Raw genomic sequence first — 21,603 nt, 5'->3', positions numbered from 1 at the left:
ATGGAGTATCTGCTGTCCCTGCAGATCTTACCAGGGCAATGCTGAGTCTCAGCTGCTGGTAGACCACTGCCTCCCTCTGAGATGAAGGCATTGGGAAAGGTCACGGGCCCAGAGACAGCCAAGGCCAGCCTGGACTGTAATGATCCTCCTGGCTACACCACTCAGACCAAAGGCATCACACAGGGGTTTCCCCTTGCTGAGGCATCTCCCTGCACTGAGACTGGGGACAGAGTGGGACGAGGTCAGTCCAGGGTACCCCTGCATAGTCAGGGAGCCAGCAGCCCCAGTGCTGTGTCAGCCACCAGCAGCTCAGAGAGCCAGTGCAGGAGTGGGGTGGATAGTGCTGGTGCCCCAAGTGCCTCCCCCCAGTGACACCAGGCCACATCCAGGCTGCAGGCATAGACTGAGCATCAGGAAAGTTCTGATGGCCAGTGGGGGCCCTAAGACTCACTGCTGGCTCCACTGGCAGCAGCACTTCGAGGCCCCACTGGACGAGCTCCTGTTTGCTCCCAGAGGTGGGAGATCTGGTGCAGGCTTTGGGAGGGAGAGGAGGCAGAATAGAGCAGGAACTGGCTGGGCTTTTGTTGCCGTGCTTCTTGTTTCCACTGCCTGTGGCCATCCCTCCTGAGACCAGACCATGGTTTTTAAGGGTGCTGGTTTTTCTTCTCTGTTAGCCTGCTCTAGCCCTGACTCGCTTCCTTTCCCACTGTTGTGCCATTGGGAATGCTGAAGAATGTCCTTCTGTTCCCATCCTGGAGGCTGGCAAAGCAGGGACTGCTGTACTTTGCTGTTTCCTTCAGCACAAGCAGTGTCAGTAACTTGTCACTGACACAGGCTGAGGTTCAGGCTCCCCTAATCACTGCTCCCCCCATGGCCTCCTGAGCAGCAGTGAGGCACTAGTGATCAACACTAATCAGTGATTGAGCTTGTTTTGTTTATTGTTGGCTTTCAGCTTGTGGGCTCTTGCCCAGGTTTGGTTTGTTTTGTTTTTTTTTTTTTTCTGGAGCATCTGGAACCCCAGAGAATTTCTGACTGTGCAGGTAGTTGTCACAACATCCAGATCGTGACAACCCATCCCTGTCCTTTTAGGGGAAATCTGTGGAGGGCTGAAGATTTTAATCAAGTAAGTTTCTAACACAGGCTTGGAACTCTGGTTAAGAATGTGTTAATTAATACTCAGGGTTCCTGCCAAGCAGCCTGGGAGGCCAGTCCTCCTCCAGCCAGGTGTGGGGAGGTGACATGACAAGGTCTCTGATGGTATTGCCTAAGGTCTCTTGGCGAGGTGGGAGAGATGTTGGAGCACCTGCCATCCTCCAGTGCATCCCCTCTGTCCTGTGGGGGGCAGATCAGTTTTTGTCATGGTCAGAAAAAAATAAAAATCACAAAGCCTGGTTGCTTGTCCACCTTGAATTACTATCAGTTTTGACAAGCTATGTCTCTTGGCTCCCAGGATACTGCCAGCTGAATTTAATGCTGTTGATTTGATAATATATCTAATCTGACTTTCTTGAAAATGCCCAGTATATGAGAGCTTCTGTTTTCTTACTTGAACCATCTTCCCTCTTTGCCTTCTTTCTCTTTCCCAGCTGGGGCCAATCTGTCTGGGAAATAGTCCAATTTATTTCCATCTGATGGGAGCGGATCCCAGCTCCATTCCTTCCGTCTACTTCAGAGTTGAAATCAGCCTAGGTCATTATTTTGAAATCCCTCATTTTCCTGCTCTGCATTTTTGCTGCAGCTTTTCTCCCTCATCAGAGGCATCAGTGGAAACACCTCCAAATATCTCTTTCTGAGGGGTTTTCCCAGAGCAGCCCTCACGCAGTCAGCATGACCTGGTTGATTGAGGTCCAGACAAGGTGTTCCCCACAGTTTAGACCTTCCTGTGGTCTGAGCAGAAGCACCAGTATTCCATGTTGGATAAAACTTAAACTAGCAGGTCTGGCCAGGCCTCAGTCTTCCACAATCATCCCCTGAGGGTCAAGGCACACAGCACTTTCTCTCCTGTGCCTCTCGTGGCTGCTGCTCACCATGCGGGACAGCCAGGTGTCTGTTCTTCAGCAGCATGTGGTGAATGGACCCATCTGCTTTTGCTCCTGAGGGGATCCCCTGGATGGGCCCTGGACCTTGGCTCTGCCAGTGTGGGGGCACCAGTGCTGCTCCACGTGGGGAGGGATTTGCTGTTCTGCTCCACTGCCCTCCTCCACTTGCCATGGTGCCTACCTGGGGCTGCAGTTCCACCTCTGAAATGGGCCCTGAGCTGCTTCTAACTTTATTCTGGTGACAAGAGAATCACAGCTGAATTGTCCAGTTTATGGATCCCCAAATAAATTAACTGTGATTAATAAGCCACTGCCAGAATGAACCACACTGCAGGCTTATCTGTGTAATCCCTGTTTGTGTGTTTAAAGACTGACAGGAGTGCCAAAGAAAAATCCAGACAAAAAGATAAGGGCTGAAGATGCAGGATGATGTCTTGAAAATTTAATTTAGCAGAGAAAATATCCCTTCTAAAACCACTTTATTAACTGCTGTCAAGTGAAAGCCATTTGGCCTTCACGTGCTGTGGATGAATTCAGCCAAGTTGTGTCAGACTGCTCTGAAGTGTGACGAGTGCCATGACCCGGGCCCTTCCCTGGGCTCTGGGTGCGTAAAATCTGCATGATTGCTCTGCAATGGGGCTTGTCAGCAGGGACTGCAGCTGGGTTATGAATCACTTTAATTTGTCATGTGAGCTGGTTTCACACCAGCATCTCTGGAGGGAAAATGCTGGAAAACTGGGGGAGGGAGGAGAGGGGGAATGTCAGATGCTACCCTCCTCTTCTATTCCCCCCCCCCGGGTTCTTGATGGAAATTATTTTCCCTCTCCACCAGCTAATGACTAGTCCTAAATTAATAAGATGGAGAGAAGTGGCCAATATCAAATGTATGTGTTTTGTTTTCACTTCTGAGTTGAAGGTGGCCACAAGTCATAGCCTGTAATGATGGGGGGTGTTATCAGTCACACAATCTGACATTTTGCCAAAAGGTCTCTTTTGTCTCTTCTCTGAAGTGTGAAAATAAGGGATGTTGTTTCTGGTGTTCTGTAAAGAAAAATGTGAGTTGCAGAGCCTTAAGGAGCCATTAGATGAAGGAAACCAAAGAAGGAAAGAAAAGTCAAGACCTCTTTCTTCAGATAATTCCACAAATACTGGACCTCTAGGGACACTTAATGGAAAACATTTTAGGAAGCACCTGAAAATCTGCCATGAAAATTTCCCATCCTGGTCATCCCATTGTCTCCTGCATCCTTTATTTGTGTAATCCTGAGAAAAACCAAAAATTCAGATAATTTGATTTTTCCTTTATTTTGTACTTACTTATTCAGTTGCTGTTAAGGACAATAAAAATGAAATTACCCACTCCTGACTGAGTTCCCTCAACACTTAGGTAAAGTACAGAATTATACAAAACATCTAGATTCCCACTGCATGTTATCCTAAGCAGCAAAAGCATAAACCAAACATAAGCCCCTCTATGGAGACAGATTATTCACCCACCAAAAGAATTACTCACTGTGGGCAAGGAGGCTTTTACAAGGTTGAATTTTAGGCATGCAGATGAATGTTACAGCTGGTAAGAATTCATTAGTCAATGAATCTGCAGCAAAGAAAAAGATAAGGAGACAGAGATTTTTTAAGTGGAAAGGAGATTTTTTAAGTTTTTCTTAAGTGGAAAGGGTCCCACATTATGATGCTGTAAAATGAATGCCCTGATCTCTTCCTTTCTCAAATCAGAAAAGTGTTTGGTTGTCTGTTTTAGCTTTAAGCTCACAATAAGATCTCCTGAAATTAAAGATTTACTTGTTTTCTTCAATAGAGTGGTACCATTAGAAATCTCGAGAGACAGCTGCTTCCTAGAGAGGGGCAGAAGTGCGAAGGTACAATCCAAATGCCTTTTCCAGTGCTCCCCTCAGCAGGCTGCCTCTCCTCTCCACGTGTGCCCAGAGCCAGGGACCCGTGTGGCCGCTGCACAGCCTGGTTTGTGGCTCTGGGGGCACCTGGCAACATCAGGCTGAGAAAGGAGCTCCGTCTTGTCCTGGTCACCCAGCCAGCCAAGCCCTCAGCTCTGGCCAACAAGCTGTTTGTAATTGTGGCCTTGCAGCAGGCAGCTCCTCACAGCAGCGAGCTGCAGTCCTGGTAAACAGCATATGTGAGCATGAGCTGGTGGAGCTGCCATAAAGAGTTTTCCTTCTTCCAGATTCTGGCTCCCCCACCAGCCACAGACCTGCTGCTGGAGCGAGCAGAGCCCAGCTCTCGGCAGCGCGGACGGGGATTGGAAAAACATCACCCCCAACAGACGGGAGCTGCGTGCGGCCCCGGGAGCGGCTCCGGCCGCAGCACAGCACACCTGTGCTACCTGAGCACCCGTGCTCAAGGCTGCTGCGCTCGCCTGCCTGTGTGCAGCAGGCATTCAGACGTGCCGTGCACATCTACTGCTGCCCAAAGGACCAGCTTCCTCGCTTTCTTTGTATTTCCTCAATCCATTCACTCTTCTCTTGGTTTCTCTGATGCTTCCCTTGCCCCTTCCTCCAAAGACTGTGTGGAGGATGCACACATGAAAGGAAGGAAGAGTTGGCCTCTTAGGGAGGAAGTAGACATTAGTACTTTTTTTTTTTGGTCCAATTTTGGAACAAAAAAGCTCCAGCCAGGAACCGGTCTGATTAGGTCTTAGGATTAAACAGATGCAAAGTTTCATGTGACAAGTAAAGTGGCCGATGGAAACTGAAGAATTTTTACATGCTGTTGTTCCCCATCTCTTGCATGGGATCAGAGCTGTTAGATCTGTATCTGATTAAGGGTGAGACAGCACAGTAACAAAAGTGTTGGCTACCAGTTTCTTAATGGTCATTCTGGAGCTGGTGTGTAATATTCTTTTGAAATAAAGACCACGAACAGGTCTTCTCACTTTAAAACAACCCCACTTCTTTCTATCTTAAAAAGAATGAAAGGAGAACAGCTTTGTTAACAGTGCCAGAGCTGGAGCAGAGGTGCATTTACGTTCCAAAACTTGCATTAATGCCCAGCTGCAAGAGTTTCCAAGCAGGGTGAAAGCCAGCAAGTCAAAGGAGTTGGACAATTACACTCATTTGTCTGCCTTGTTGGCATTGAAATAATTCAGGCAAGGCCAACTGTGTCACTGAGATTCTCTAAGGTATAATTTAGGCATGAGATGTTTACAATCAACTCTCATTTGCATCAGCTGCGAGAAAAACAGAGAATTTATTGGTTATTTCAACTGGTAGGTTAACTACTAGTTTAACCACTAATATTTATTCAACCTTCTGCATCTGAACAGCCCCATGGCCAGATCCTGCACTCTAGCTGCCATGCTTGCTCTGCAAGTTTCCTGCAAGTGAGAGAGGAGCAAGGCCAGGACCTACTACTGTGGTTCAAGTTTTGCAAAGCAGAATTGATGCCTGACTTATGTGAGTGTCTGACTGAGAGCCCAGAACAGTCAGAGGTGTTGGGAATCATATGCACACCGTTTTTCAGTCCCAGGAACAAGCTAGAACAAAGATACAGTTTGCTATGGGCCATGCTCTGTGTGCCTGCCAGTGGTGGTTACAGAACTGCGTAGCAAAGGGCTTGATAAAATCAGTGGGGTCGTTTGCGAGCTAGGAAGTGCCTCCATGTGTGCCAGGATCTTGGGGACTGCCCCCCAGACTGCTTTGTGAGTGCTGCACAAGGAAGTCTAAACGCTGCTAAGCAAGGCTGCAGTGAGCAAGGTGACGGACTGACAGATTTGATTGAAACTGGACGTAAGTTTTGCTGGGTTTTTTTTTTAATCCTAGACTTAAAAAACATCAGTTAGAAGAGGAACATTGATGGAGAACACCGAGGGAGACGAGAAGATTAGGAGGTCAGATTCCAGGCTACAGAAATCTCTGTAGGCTGCGTGGCTCTGTCCATCTTGGGCAGCTGGCATGGGTTGCAGGGGAGAGGCTAATGACTGCTGGCTGTGATGGCTTTGGTGCTGCTCATACCCCCTCTCCAGGAACTGACCCAAGCCTTCCAGCTAATTCCTGCATGCTAGTGGCTCTCTCTTTGCGAACGAATCTTTGGTATTTAGCTGCCTGGCCTGAAAGGACTATTCTTAGGGAGGAGAAAGATCCCATATTTCATCCTAAAGGCACCTAGTGAAATGCATGTCTTCCCATTGTGACCCCTGACAGATTCCTGGCCATCTCCCCTGGCCGGCATTTACCAGGGAGAAGTTAAACAGCCCTGTGGCTGACCCTACAGAGTGGGAGGGAGACTGACCCTAGTCCTGCCCTGGCTGGAGGTTGTGCTGGTGATTGCAGGAGGTGGGGATCCCAGGTTTGGGTCTTGGAGGAGACAAAAGCTGCCAGAGCCCAAATCTGACCTGATGGTGTGTCACGGGATTTGCCTCCTTCCAGCTTTTGGTGAACAAATCCTGCCAATCCACACCTCAGCTGGAGAGGCAGAGGAGCTCAGCATCCAGGCTGTCACCTGCAGTGCAGCGCCTGCACCTCGTCAGTCCTTGTTGCTTGCTAGAACTCATCACTGCTCTCCAGACAAGCACCACGAAGGAAAGGGTTGCTGCTGTTGCCCAGCCTTTGCAGGGCTGATGGTCATTTCATTCACTGGAGATATCATTCTGCACCCTGTGTAAGCAGACTTGCACAGAGCTTGGTAGGATCACAGAGTGATTTGTATGGGTCCTTCTACCCCTCGTGGAGCAGAGTAGGCTGAGAAAAGGGACACCAGGGACACCCACGACTCCTGAAATACACTGCCCAGCTGTGTACGTTGTAATACATAGATGTGAATAGCACAACCACTAAAGCACTACTGCTTAGACAGACGGGACAGCTGAGCTGGCATTCAAGTCATAAAAGTACCCCAGTCTCTAACTGTGTGGTGTTTATATTTTAAAACAGTGTTAAAAGGTAATTTTTACTACTTAGGTAGTTTGATTGCCTTTTCCACTCTCCTGAGGCATATCAGCTGAGGTTGCTTCATCTCCCTTTGCTTTACCACTACTTCTGCTTAGTTTCAGCATCACATTCACTGTGGGTAAAATACTTTGGGTGCCCATTCCACTGGGATATCTGGATAAAAAACTGGTTTCAAGTGTGTAAGGATTCATGTGACTGTTTCCATCAGCACACTTCTAACATAATGAATTTTACATTCTTGAATTTGTGATGAGTTCAAACACAAATACATATCTGTGCACAGAAACGTGGATGGTGCAGGGACCGCATCTTTGCAAGCTGAACTGGAACTGTCTGAGAACTCTCCTTTTGTCCTAAAAATTCAAAATGCAACCAAATCCAGCATGGGGCTTGCCAATGCTTTAAATGTGTATGTGGGCACAGGTAGTTTTTATACATGTGTGTGTGTGTGTGTGACTTTTGACTTATCTCTAAGATTAATGAATGTGTTTCCTGTATCTAAGCAATGTGGAAGCCTTTAAAACTGTTGGGGTCACCAGGGAAGTGTTGAGAGCGAGATCACACTGTCTGCATACAACATATCCCAAAACATACAAGCCAGCTCAGTGCAACATGGTATATCTTTTAAAGCGATGTGAAATGTTAACCAAAATGCTTAGGATTGTATTAAGCATGCAAAACAAACAATAAATTTACAATTAACCACATTTAACCCTTTCACTTCAAAGCACAAAATGAGCATCAACACTGAAGGCTCAATAAGCTCAGTGAACATGGGGGAGAATAACACTGAAGCAGCTGAGGTAAGTCAAATTAGTTGGAATTAACAAGGGTTCTATGGGTTGTAATAATATATTTACAGGCTGATGATTATGCTGTGGGAAGGAAGGGAAGGGGATTAAATTCCTGTTTAGTTTAGACTGCATTTTAGTGCAGCCTGTTCTTCAGTAGTACACAGTTAAAAATGTAGTCTGTCAAATCCCACTGACATATTTTGGCAATAGACATATCCTCTAATTGAAAGCAATTGTTGTGTTGTAAGCTTTCCCCTTTTCCCATTTGTTTTGGTTAATGAGTAGTGGTGGCCTGTCTACTTAAACACGTATTGAGCAACTGCTCACGGGGAAGTTAGCATATTGCAGAGCATGCAGCACGATCCTGCCTGACTTCATAAGGAAAACTTCCTCCAGGCTTTGGTGGAGAATGTTTGAACAAAGCTGGTAGGATCAGCCTCGCTGGTTGTTGTTGCAGGGCTTTGCTGGATGGGTCAGCTGGGGCTTCCATGTGTGAACCCTGGGGTAGGAGTTCAGGCTCCCTCCCAAGGCAGCAGAGCTTTGTTTTGAGCAATCAGCATTGTCCTCTGCTGGGATTCCCATGAAGGGATGCTCTGCTTTATGTTGAATTTGTTTCCTTTGCTGGGAGCCAAGTCCTGCACCCTGCGTGGCTGGCAGGTAGTCAGGACACGCAGGGCCCGGCACGGATGGGACCTGGATGGCCCCGTTGTGCCGTAAAGCTGTGAGCAGTGCCCCGCAGCTCTGGGGGGCTCAACAAGCCCCTGCTGGGTCAGCCCAGGCAAAATGGTGTGAACACCATTGCTACTCACAGAAACCCTCTAAGGCTGGTGCTAGCTGGAGCCAGGGCCCTACTCTGCCATGCCCTCCTGCACCCCTGCCTGCCTATGATGCCTGTGTTCACAAGAGACAGGCATGGAGCAGAGACTGTCAGTGTAACCGGGGTGGAAGGGACTCTGCTTCACTTGGCCACCACCTCAGCACAGGCTGAACTTCCCATGGATCAGAACTGGAGCTGCATTTGAACTCATGAGCCACATTTCCAGCCCTGACCAATGTGAAACTAGGAGAGGTGAATGCTGAGTCCTCCCTAAGCCTCTAAGGAAAATAAAAGCAACAGGTCACCAAGGAGGTCTGGGGAAAAACTGGGAAACCTGCTACTCTTGCATCCAATGAGGGTCTAAATGGGAAAGACCTTCTGTCCACCCACAGGGCCCAGGTCAGACCCAGCACAGGCTATCAAAGACACATCTTTATTGCCTTGTGATAAACCTCCCGTCCAGAAAGTCCTGGCATTATTGTGTGTGTGAACTTTCACCATCACCAAATCTGTCATTAACCCAGAAAGAAACCTTTTTGTGCTCACAATCTCTGTCTGCACAGCTCCTCTCAGGAGGCAAATCCCTCATAGTGAACACGTCAGCTGGCTGCATGCTGCAGACAAGGTTACGACTGCATTACACATTCTGAGGAGAGCGAGGCTCTATATTACACTGGGAAAGGCTCATCTTTGAAAACAAAGAGGCTCAAGGAAGAAAAGGCTGGTTTTACTCAGAAAGTGGCTGAGGTCCCCATAAATCCCTCTCAGCCTTGCTCAGGCAGGGCGGGAGGCCAGCAGCATGGTGGCAGCAGAGCGTGCTGTGCCCCTGCCGTTCCTGTCACGGCCGTCTGCAGCGAGCCCGGGACCACACCGGAGCGTGCGTTTGGATTAAAGGACGCTGGGGAAGTGACCTTGCCTTGGTCTTTCTGCTAAGCACCTAGCAGACTCACAGTGTGCTAAATCATTGGTAAAAACAGTAATGACACTCTGGCCTCACCCATGAGCAGTTCCTGACACGCACATTAGTAACAATAAAATGGGGTCTCGGCCCACGCTTATCCAAAAATACACTGAGCATTGCTAATCAGTCTATTTCCAAGCCCACTGTTATTTCTGAGTGCCCTGAAGTGCCTGAGTGAGCACTTGCTGATGTATCCAGCCTGATGCTTCAGGAGACTAACAACTGAGAGCATCAGGGCAGGTAACAGGCATGGCTGGAGAGAATCTGGGAATTGTGGTGATCAGGGAACAGCTCTAATTCAGGCAACGCTTTTTCTGTGTCCAAGTGCTTCTTGGCTCCTCCTCATCTCGCCTTGTGTTTCCCTGGTGAATGGCTCTTTGTTCAGAAATGCTGCTCTGGGGACAGCCTTGTTCTGGCCCTCTCTGGGCTGGGACAGTGGAGACCAAGGGAACCACTCCACTTTCTCCTACCTGTTACCTTCTGTAGGATAACCACTCATGGCCTCTGGCAGGATGGGGAGAAGACAAGGACTGGACCCTTCTTCTGATGCAATTTCCATCAGTACAGGTTTCTGAGATGGAAAGCAAGTAACTAAAGAGATTCAAAAATTGTCTGTAAGTGTTTGTGAATTCACCTTGTGGTTGACTGCCAACCTACTCTGCAATCATATAGACCCAAATTGCACACAGGGGCAGGGAGTAAAGGAAGTGAGAAGAAGGGGGACTGGCTGCCTGAGTCAGAGCACCTTCTGATCCACTGCACTGCCAGGGCTCTCCCACAGCAGCTCCGGGGTGGCAGCTCCTCTGCCAGGGTCCCTGTAGGCCTTCTGTGGTGACTGAGCCCAGGCTTTTCTCTGCATGCCATGTGGGGCAGAGCAGGGGCAGCTGCCCCGTGTGCCAGCACGTGCTGCCTCACCAGGCCTTCCCCATGCACTCAGTGTCAGACACAAAGGCATGGAGCACGCTGCTCTACTCCCAGGTCCCTGGGGGTCCCTGTCACCCCAGGCATCGAGGTACCAGTGGTCCTGCGTGCCTGCCCTGTGAGCAGCACCTCTGCTCTGCCCTGCCCTGGGCTGCTGCTGCTGGGCCAAGAGCTGCTGAGGCAAACCTGGCTACCCCTGGCTGCGAGGGTGGACATCCTTCCCAAATCCACAGGGCACCCTACGGGCACTTCACAGATAACCCCTGCTAAATAAACAGGTGTTTATACTCTCTATATTAAAGAGATGAAATCCAGGGGCTTGACAGTGTTGAGTCAATATAACCTGAGTAATTGCATGAGTAACTTATGTTTCTCCTAAAGGGAAAGTGTTCTTGTGTAAATATATTTATCAATAATTAAAGCACTTTTGAGTTCTTGTGTGCACAGCCCCTCTCCCCTGCCCCAGCTGAGAGGTTGGTATCCTCAAACCTGCACAGGAGTCAAAGAGGAAGGTTGTTTTTTTTTTTTTTTTTTTTTTTTTTGTCAGGGGGTGATGCTCTATGACAAGAGGCTTGTGGTTTAATTTTGACCTTTTTCTCTTCCTGAACAAAAAATAATGGTGAGATCTGTGTATGAGAGATTTAAAAACCTCTACTGCTCCATTAGGAGCATTATCCTGAAATACTCACTGGAGCTTATAACAGCCCAGATAATAGGGGTGGGAAATCATTTCTGGAAAATATTCCCCTCAAAGCATCTTACCAGAAAATTGTTTCCTAACAACAACAATAGCAATAAAATCCTTGTCAAATAATCCTTCAATACCACAAATATTTTGTCTTTAATTGTATCAGTGTAGACAAATGTTTGGCAAAGGCAATGGGAGTCAGAGTTCCTGGGGAATTTTTTCTGACAGAGCCAATGCTGGATACCTTTGGGTAAGTCACACATTTTTCAATGTTCTTTGGCCTATTTTTTTTTTTTTATTTAACTATAATCTGGAACGTAATTTGATATGCCTTAAAAGGCTGATTTCACATGGAAGATGCTCTGCTATCAGGGTAAGCAGCCATAAGAAATCCTAAAATAGGCAGATTAAGGGTTTGGGATCATGTGGGTTTATTTCTATGCAATTAAAGACATGATCACATTTAAAAATTGCTAACTTGTAGTTTAAGGAAAAAAAAAGCCACTAACAACTGGGAGTCCCACATTTAAAAACAGCTAATAATTCTTAATTAAGGATATGATTAGCAGAGACAATGAGTTAGATAGCAAGAAAGCACAGCATTTAATTCAATGCAGATTTTCAGTGGACATGGCATGGCCAAGGCAGTTGTGTATTAATTAGTGCTCTGAAGAGGGTGAGGAGACAGGAAGGGGAAAGGAAAATTGGCAGGTGTAGAAATGAGATTAGACAACAACAGAGGATTTTTCTCTCCAGAACAGAAGTCGTGCAGAATCCCCATCAGCCTCGCTAACATGTTTTGTGTAACTAAAGTTCCATACCACAGGAATGGGCAGGGGACTAAGGCACAGCCCGGGGAGAGGGAGAGGGAGGACAGCTCTCCAGGGCTCGCCTGTGCAGCATTTCCAGGCAGCTGTGACCAAACACCAGCCTCCATTTCCCACCCTTGTTTTAAAGGCTGCTGGCTGTTTGTGGACGGTGTGGTGCCTCCGTGCTCGACCCTCGCCGTTATGTGATACAGCTGCTGCAGCTGCCCCGCGAGACCAAGCGCTGACTTTCCTCCAGCCAGGTCTCTGCTCCTGGTGGAAACCCAGGCTGGAGGCAAGGATGCTGTGCCCACATCCCACGGCCACCTCCTCTTGCCTGTTAGCTCTGCCAGTGCTTCAGCTTGAAGCACGCACATAGCGCTGAGCATGTCATGACCTTGCTATTTGCCATGCGCTGCAGCACATCCGCGTCCCCTCCTGCACGGGGACCGGGCTGTGTTGCCCAGGGATTCAAGACCCTGAGCGACCTATGGCTGTGCCCTATGTCACGATACTGTGGCAGGAGGCCAGCTGGGTAATGGGCTGGCTAATTGCTCAGGGCTGGTTCATGAAGCCTGCAGGGACGTGAGATACATGGGCAAAGTATCTGCTGCAGGATGCGCGGCCCCGCCTGCCCCATCCCGGGATGGACCCCGGCTCTCCGTACAGCCTTGCCCAGGAGGGCTCCTCAGTCTCAGACGTGTCCCCCCGCGACGAGGAGCCAGCTGACACACCTGCAGACGGGATGGAAGGCAGCAGGAGTGAACCCGCTCAGGTGGAGCGATCCCACGGGATGGGGTGGTGGTTTAAGGGCTATCCCGTACATCACCCCGGTGTGTAATTTGGGAAATGACTTTGGGTCTTGTTAAAGCGGCGCCCGTTGGAGGGCAGAGGAGACGCGCAGGCCGGTCTGTGCTCCGCTTTTGACGAGGCGGGCGGGCAGAGCCGCTGCAGGGGTGGGGCCTCGCCCGCCGCCCGGTCCCCGGGGAGCGAGAGAGCGGCTGTTGCGGGGGGGACGTGTGGGCTCCGGGGGAGGGCTGTTCCGGCTCGCCGTGCTGCTCCGCAGCTGGGAAAAGTCCTTCTTCTCCCGCCCCTTCCCCGCCGGCCTGTCCTGCTCGAAAACGCGAAGGAGGCAGAGGAGAGGAGGGGGACAGCCCGGAGCAGCCCCTCGCGGAGCGGGGGGACGCCCTGTCCGGAGCCCCCCGGAGCCGCTCGGTGCCGCCCAGCCGGCGGCGCGGCAGACACCGGTAACTTCACCGCACGCACATGACGGGCCCGCGGCACCGGGACGCGGTGAGTGCCGGTGCGGGGGCGGGCGCGGGGGCGGGCGCGGGGGCGGGCGGAGGGCGGGGGCAGGGAGGGGGCGCGGCCGCGCGCCCCGCCGCCCCCCGCCGCCCCCCGCCGCGGCCGCCACTTCCCGCGGGCGTCGCTCAGCGGCGGGCGCTGCCTCCGCAGGAAGCGGCCCCGCGCCCGCCCCTCCCGCGCCCGGCGACGGGCACATGCACTGTGCGGCGCGGCGGCGGGATGGCTCCGGCTCCGGTCCCGGCTCCGGCGGCAGGCGCTGAGCCGCGGCCCCCCGCGCTGCTGCCGCTGTTGCTGCCGCTGCTGCCGCTGCTACTGCCCGGCCGAGCCGCCGGCCTGGAGGTGCAGCGCAAGTTCCTCTCGCCCACCCTCACCAACAACTTTGCGCTGGACGGCCCCGGCTCCCGCGTTTACCTGGCGGCCGTCAACCGGCTGTTCCAGCTGTCGGGGGGCGAGCTGGCACTGGAGGCGGAGGCGGCGGTGGGGCCGGTGCTGGACAGCCCGCTGTGCCACGCACCGCAGCTGCCGCAGGCCTCCTGTGAGCACCCCAGGGTGCTCACCAACAACTACAACAAGATCCTGCAGCCTGACCCGGAGCAGGGCGTCCTTGTCGTCTGCGGCTCCATCTACCAGGGCCTCTGCCAGCTGCGCAGCATGGCAAACATCTCGGCAGTGGCCGTGCGCTTCCCGCCGGGCGGGAGCGACTCGGTCGCTGTCTTCCCTAGCATGCTGAACGTCGCGGCCAACCACCCCAACGCCTCCACCGTGGGGCTGGTGCTGCGCCGCGGCGGCGGCGGCGGGGCGCGGCTGCTGGTGGCCGCCACCTACACTGGCTTCGGCAGCCCCTTCTTCCCCCGCAACAACAGCCTGGAGGACCACCGCTTCGAGAACACGCCCGAGATCGCTATCCGTGCCCTCAACGCCCGCGGCGACCTGGCCAAGCTCTTCACCTTCGACATCAACCCCTCCGATGACAACATCCTCAAGATCAAGGCGGGCGACAAGGCGCGGCACAAGCTCAGCTTCGTCCGCGCCTTCTTGCAGCACGGGGCCACGCCGCCCGCCCGCCGCCCGTACGCCTACCTGGCGCTCAACAGTGAGGCTAACGCGGGCGACAAGGAGAGCCCGGCGCACAGCCTGCTGGCCCGCATCTGCCTGGGCGAGCCAGCCGAGGCCACCCTCAACGGCAGCGGCGAGACCAAGAAGCTGACCGAGTCCTACATCCAGCTGGGGCTACGCTGCGGCGGCGCCGCCGACGCCTTCACCCGCCTCGTCTCCGTCTTCCCGGCGCGGGCAGCTTGGCGCAGCCCCGCCGCTCCTCACGGCCCGGCCCCGGCCCCGCCGCCCCCCGAGGAGCTGCTCTTCGGCGTCTTCGAGCGGGCCGGAGCCGGCGGCGGCCGGGGGCGGCCGCAGTCCGCGCTCTGCGTCTTCCGCTTCGCCGAGATCGAGGAGACGATCCGGGCCGCCCGCAACTCCTGCCTCGTCAGCCCGGCCGCCGGCATGGTTACCGTGCTGGACAGCGTGGTGCAGGGCACCGGCCCGGCCTGCGAGAAGAGAAATATACAGGTACGGCGGGCGGCGGGCTCCTGCCGGGGCTCGGGGGCGCGGGGACGCGGTAGCCGGCGGTGGGCAGCGGCCCCATCGTGTCCCGTCCCGTGGCCGCTGCTGTCGCCACCTCTCCCCAGCTGGAGCGCATCCCCCGCTTCCCCCGGGCGGGCGGCTGAGCCTCACACCCCGCTGCCCTCCCTGCTCTCCCCGGAGACCCTCCCGCCTGCTCGGGGACAGAATCGTTCCCTTAACCCGGTCGTCGGTGCCCCACTTCTCGTGGTGCCCCGCGCGCCCGCGTGTCTGCGGGCATCGCCAGCCCCATGTCCCGTCCCGCGGCGCACAGCCCTGCCAGGGGCGGCACACAGGCAGCCTTGGCTCCCCGCGTTCGTGGCAGAAGTTTGCCATTGTCACAATTTGTTACCGAGTGGCCGTAAATGTTAGCGCGAGACAGAGTCGCCTGTTTCCCTTTTCACTAAAAATATACGATGCTTGGGAAAAAAGAGAGGGAAAAGGGCTGCTTTAACGCTGCATTTTTTCCCTTCCTCTGGGACGAGTGCACAGCTCGGCTCCATCAAAGATTGTGAAAACATCTGTTTGATTTCAGAGGCGAGATAGAGCATTTGGGCTTGGGCTTCCCTGTGCAATGCCAGTGGCAAAGAGAGAAAGGTTTCCCATGGTAACCAGAGTGTTTAGTGTGGCATCTCCACTCTGTGGTAAAATATGTAGTCTTAATGCACTTGGTTCATAGATCTACTCTAGCAAAGTTGAACGGTTTTTCCCTGGTGGCAAAGTACAAGCTGCCTGACAGCCAGCAAATCTAGTAGCTGCCGCTAATTCCACAAAGACTGGGTGTGTTAAACACTGGGGGCTCAGTCCTGACATCTTGGCATGGTCACGGCTCTCAGAGGACTCACTGGGAGTCAGGAATCCTATTTACAGTAGTAAAAAAAATCCGTAGTTCTTGTTGGCTGTGGCTGATGCTCAGCAACCTTCGGAGCAGCCCCTGAGCCCCGGGCGGGACTGAGCTGTCTCTGCCAGGGCGGGTCAAGCAGCAGCATCGGGGCTGGTGCTGCTGGAGGCGCTTGGGAAGTGAACAAACGGCCTGGTCATAACTGAAACATAGTGGCAGAAGCACCCCTCATCCTTGAGCTTCCCCTGGACTCCAGGACTGCTGTGAAGGTGCAGTTTTTTCTAACTTCTGTTCAGTAAAGAAAATAATCATGACTATCATCAGTCTGCTGATGTTGAAAGGATCAAGTGCTGTATCCAGTAAGGTATTTAGACAACAAGTTAATGAGTGACTCAAAGGAGACTATGCACAGATGAGATTTCACTCCATCTTTGGTCCTGGCTTGTCACACTGTTCCACTGTAATGTGTGTTCCTGGTAGCACCTTCCTCTCCAAGTGCTACCTGGGTAGGCAGGGAGGGCAACCAGGAGCCTGTTGTCACTGTTGCCATAAAAGCTGAGAAGGATGCTGTGTTCTTGAAGGGATGAGCAACAGGATATGAGGGTCAGGGGAATGAGCTAAAATAACTGAGCACTGCCAAGCCATTGGGAGTCAGTGGGAGCCCTCTGTTTGCAACCGTGGCAAGATCAGGCTGCAAGAAAATTTGTTCATGTGGGGACAGCAGTAAGACCAGTGGTGATGTAAGATGGATGGGGAGGTCAGGTTCTAGTACCAACTGACATTGCTGCTGTGTCACTGGCCTTGAACCAGTCATTGAACCCGAGGTACCTCAGTTTCCCACATACTCCCGTATTTATTGTTATTCAGAAACCCAACTCGTGTAGCGTCAGATTGCATTTGTAAAGCTGCTTTGAGATCCTTTGATGTCAAGTACAGCAGGATATAAATGAAGCATAACATTAATATTCGTTCATGCCTAATATTTCTACACTTCCCATTTATTTGAAGCATATTCCTCTAAAACTGCTGATCGAGCCTGCTGGGAAGCCATCCTGCTAGTCAGGAGAGCCTTTATTTATTTTTTTTTTTCTTTGCCTTTTCCTTAATTGTTAGAATTGCCAACAAGTTAACAACAAGCTGGTTTTATTTTCGAGTCCCAGAGTGGCAGTGTCAAGAGAAGAGTTGTAATAGGGTGTTTCTTTGTGCTGTAAAAACCTAACATCAGTTTCCACCAATATGTTTTGTGTCCCAGACATGGAAAGGCAGCAGGAAAATGTATTAAAGCAGCAGCTGGTCTGGCAGAGCAGATCAGTATCTGTTAGTGGGTTTCCAGTTTTCCCATTGCATCCCTGTGCATCACTGATAGGGGCTCTGGTGTTAGTAAATGTGACTCGTTAGCTCTTCCTGAGGACCAAATACTTGAGTTTTAATCTCCTTTTGGAAGGAAAAAACCCTGATATTGGCCTGATTCATTCCAAGCGTGTGTTCAGCTGAAGTAGTCAGTTGTTACAAGTCTGGACCATGGGCTGTTAGGTGTAATGCAGTGTGAAAGGAAAATCATTGACCCCTTGTGTGCTCTCCAGTCTAATTGAATGCTCCTCTCCAGCAGCGCTTGCTTTGACTCAGCCAGGGAGCTCCAGCACTCACCCACCCGTGAGGGGTTTTGGGAGTGGGCGCTCGGCATGCCAGCCATCCCTGCCAGTGCCGCGGCATTTCTGCTCGGAGCTGGCTGAAGCCTGGGGCAGGGCTTCTCACCACTCAGTGCTGTGCTGGGAGGTCTGAGGGAGGCTGGCACAGAACGAGGCGCTTTGTCCCTGTACAGGTCGATGTGGTGGCAGCCACTTGTTTGGCTCTCATTTTGACCGTGTGGGTTTGGCCACACGAGGGCTGTGACGGGTGGGTGAGGCAGGTGGGTCTGCCAGCTGCCCCGCTGGCCTGCATTCCCCAGGTTGGGAAGGGGAGCCACAGCTTGGCCTGGGAACAGCCCCTGTCTTCGATGGAAATGCTTACTTGCAATTAAGCACATGCTTAACAGCTTTGTGTCAGACGAGGAGAAAATGTGCAGAGGATGGTCTAGGTCAGGAGTGGGGGCTGTTGGTTCTTCTCAATGAGGGTTGCTGAAAAGTCACGTACTGAGGAGATGAATTCACAGTGGCAGCTCAGAGGAAGGAGGATGTGTGAGGGGAGGATTTAGGTTGGTTGGCTTCTTGCACCGACAGTGAGTGGGTGAGCTCTACGATTGCTTCCCCTCAACAGAAATAGTTTTTTATAATGAATTTTGTGTCAAATGCAGCTAAATTGGAATACTTGCATGGAATCACTGTGGTGTTTTGCCCACTCAAAGCCCATGTGGAATTTGGACCCAAGCCCCCAGAAGGGAAGAGGAGTAGGAGCTCTCTGGAGCAAACTGCCTGTAACAGCATTTGCAGCAGTGTGCTGACAGAGCTTATCAAATTCTTGGGACACTGCGTGGGTTTATAGCTCCTATTTGAGCTATTCTACCCCGGGAGGATCATGGCCCAGTGGGTTTGAAGGTTATGCTGGCTGCATGGCTGGAGTGTGACACAGCTGTGGGATGCTGAAGACATCCCACATAGACATTTCATAAGAAAGCAAAGCAGGCAAGAGCCCATCCCCAGCTTCTGGCAGGCTCGAGAGCAGTGGGACATCCCAGGAGGGTCCCCCTCGGTGCCACTGGAAGCAAAGGTCTGCCTGGCTGTTCCTTTGGTCACACTGCATCACAGCCACATCCCAGTGTAGCAAAGCCCCCACAGTGTCCTCTTGCCACTGCTCCATCTCTCAATGGGTATTTTGGCAGGGGATACGGTCAGGCACCTTTGTGTGCACATTTTGCTGTGATGAACAAGCTCATTTGAGGAAAAGCTGCACTGGAACCCCCTTCCCATGCTCACAGCTGCACCAAACTCAGTGTCTTCTGTGGGTTCTGCATGAGCCCCAAGGTCTCCTAAAATCTCCTGGAGAGGGACAGAAAGCAGATATATTCATTAGGCCTAGATTTGCTGGCCAGGGAACTACATCTCTCTTGGGAAATATTTTGGGGCCTGCAACTCAAAAAAGGCTGAAAATCCAGTTTATTTCCTCTGCTGAAAACCATAGGCATAGTGGCATGGGATAATGAAACGTTTCAGCATTAATTCTCAAGTTTCTGGCTCTTGTGGCTTTGTGTCAGATCCTGCATGGTCACTGAACACTGTGTTTGGGGGTGTAATGATGAGATACCCACCAGTGAGCTGTACTATAATGGATTGTTAAATAAAATGAACTCCTTGGGTAGACTGTATAAACAATCTCTGTATATATATGTGTGCCTGGGCATGGAAATGTGGTTTAAAACCAGTCAGAAAATGTTCCCAAAGAAAAAAATCTCATATACACGTGGGAATATGACAAAGCATCTACTTACTGTCCAAATATACTGTGGCATCTCCATGGGATTGGGTTTTATAGGAGCTGAGTTACTTTGAAGTGCTGGTTTATACTAATTTAGAAATTCCAAACATGAAACTAAATGTGCTCTAACCCTACATCTACTCAAATAAATCCAGAGGATTAGCCACAGAAAGGAAACTGGGAATTTACACTTAATTTCTTCATTAAAAATGAGGCAGGAGTTCTTGTAGCAAGCCTAATTTCTGTGTTTTGCAGTGCAGGCAGTTTAGAGTTGCTGGCAGCACCCCAAGGTGTCGCTGCCCAGGTACTGAGCTGTACCATGGCTGTCACCATCACCTGTTCTGCTGTGGGATGTGGCATCACACATGGGGAGGTGGGTGTCCCTCAGCTGCCCTGCCAGGGCTGGGGGCGAGGGCTCAGGTGGGACCCCCGGGGAGGGGCCAGTGGGACCCAGGGTGCCCTGACGAGAGGCGTAAGCCACAGTGTGAGCTTTGCCAGGCCTTGGAGCCAGACCAGAGCACTGCCTACCTGTTCTGTCCCTCACCTGCTGCTAGCGAGTTGTGGTCAGCTGTTGTTAGGTTTCCTTGGGAATTTATGTGAAAGTACAACCTGCTGCTGCAGTCAAGGTGCACACAGGCAGCTGTGTGAACACCTTCCTTCCTGGGAGGGCAGGCTCAGCGCTGTGGGCTGCCAGTGCCCGGGGGCTCTCCCACTGCCGGGGCTGGCACGGCCTTCGTGCTCTGTGCCAAGCAGGGCAGTCTCCTGAGCACAGGCCGGTGCCCCCGAGCTGAAGGTGGGTGGTGGGAATGCTTTCCTGGGGGCCCCAGGGCTCATCCCTGCTTTGCTTCTCAAGCTCAAACAGGTCCCAAATTGGAAAGGGAAATTCGGTCAAAGTGGCAAAAGTTTCTGTGCCTGGAAATGGGAAGTTGTGCTGCTTTAGGGAACAGAAACTGGCTCCCAATTGTGGCATGGTGCCTGCCTGCTCTGGGGGCCCAGTGCTGCTGGCTGGGCAGGCAAAGTGTTTGCCATCCCTTGGCAGACAGGGGGGTCACAGGCATGCTGCTGGTTCCTGGAGAGCTCTGCCAACAGCTGGCTGTACAGACCCGGTAATTCCTGGTACCTGGATGCTCAGACTAGATTTGATCCATTGAGCTCATCAAATCCCCTGTAACTAAATAACAGTTTAGGTGGGAAAAGAAAAAGAGTAGTTTTGGCTAAAGCCAAGGGTTTTCCAGGGCAGGTGTTTGACTCCCTCGCGTGAATGCAAACCCACGCCCCAGGAGCCACAGTGGATGCAGGCTCAGCTGCAGGGTCTCGGTGGCTGGAAATGAAGGGATTTGCCATCTCTTTTCTGATGTTTTGAAGTTTCCTTTACAGTGAATGGGACTGGGGGCACCAGGAGAAATATATAAGGCACCATGAGATGTGTATGGATGCCCGGGGATGCTGTAGAAACACCCTACTAAGCCTTGTAAATCCCAGCAGGCGTCTGTTGAGCAGCACTGCTGGGACACTCTGATGTCCCCTCCCAGTGAGGGGTTGGAAACATGGTGTCTGAGCCCCTGGCTGTGGTAATTTAATGCAAGCACCAGGCAAGCTGCAACCTGCGGTGCTTGGAAACAACGTTCTAAGCCCCCGAGTGCCAGCACAGGCTGCCTGCAGCCCCCGAGTGCCAGCACAGGCTGCCTGCAGCCCCTGAGTGCCAGCACAGGCTGCCTGCAGCCCCTGAGTGCCACCACACACACTGCCTGCAGCCCCCGGGTGCCAGCACAGGCTGCCTGCAGCCCCTGAGTGCCAGCACAGGCTGCCTGCAGCCCCTGAGTGCCACCACACACACTGCCTGCAGCCCCTGAGTGCCACCACACACACTGCCTGCAGCCCCTGAGTGCCACCACACACACTGCCTGCAGCCCCTGAGTGCCAGCACAGGCTGCCTGCAGCCCCTGAGTGCCACCACACACACTGCCTGCAGCCCCTGGGTGCCAGCACAGGCTGCCTGCAGCCCCTGGGTGCCACCACACACACTGCCTAGGGCACCTGAGTGCCAGCACAGGCTGCCTAGGGCACCTGAGTGCCACCACACACACTGCCTGCAGCCCCTGAGTGCCAGCACAGGCTGCCTGCAGCCCCCGGGTGCCAGCACAGGCTGCCTGCAGCCCCTGAGTGCCAGCACAGGATGCCTGCAGCCCCTGAGTGCCAGCACACACACTGCCTGCAGCCCCCGGGTGCCAGCACAGGCTGCCTGCAGCCCCCGGGTGCCAGCACAGGCTGCCTAGGGCACCTGAGTGCCGGCACAGGCTGCCTAGGGCACCTGAGTGCCAGCACAGGCTGCCTGCAGCCCCCGGGTGCCAGCACAGGCTGCCTGCAGCCCCCGGGTGCCACCACACACACTGCCTGCAGCCCCTGAGTGCCACCACACACACTGCCTGCAGCCCCCGGGTGCCAGCACAGGCTGCCTAGGGCACCTGAGTGCCAGCACAGGATGCC

At 52.5% G+C, this 21,603-nt stretch overlaps 1 protein-coding gene across 2 annotated transcripts in view; it reads left to right on the top strand.

Moving 5' to 3' along the window:
* The first annotated feature begins 13,437 nt into the window (after nucleotides 1–13,437).
* Nucleotides 13,438–21,603, top strand: part of PLXND1 (plexin D1) — a 68,484-nt gene continuing 60,318 nt past the window's right edge. For both annotated transcript variants that reach the window (XM_036390902.2, XM_036390901.2), the window contains exon 1: nucleotides 13,438–14,813. In XM_036390902.2, the coding sequence (XP_036246795.1) occupies nucleotides 13,470–14,813 (1,344 nt within the window). In that variant the 5' untranslated portion in view covers nucleotides 13,438–13,469. The remainder of the gene's footprint in view (nucleotides 14,814–21,603) is intronic.

The sequence above is a fragment of the Molothrus ater genome, chromosome 11 (assembly GCF_012460135.2).
Source record: "Molothrus ater isolate BHLD 08-10-18 breed brown headed cowbird chromosome 11, BPBGC_Mater_1.1, whole genome shotgun sequence".
Lineage (NCBI taxonomy): Eukaryota > Metazoa > Chordata > Aves > Passeriformes > Icteridae > Molothrus > Molothrus ater.
The sequence above is the reverse complement of the archived record's forward strand: the minus strand, read 5'-3'. Positions and strand labels throughout refer to the sequence as shown.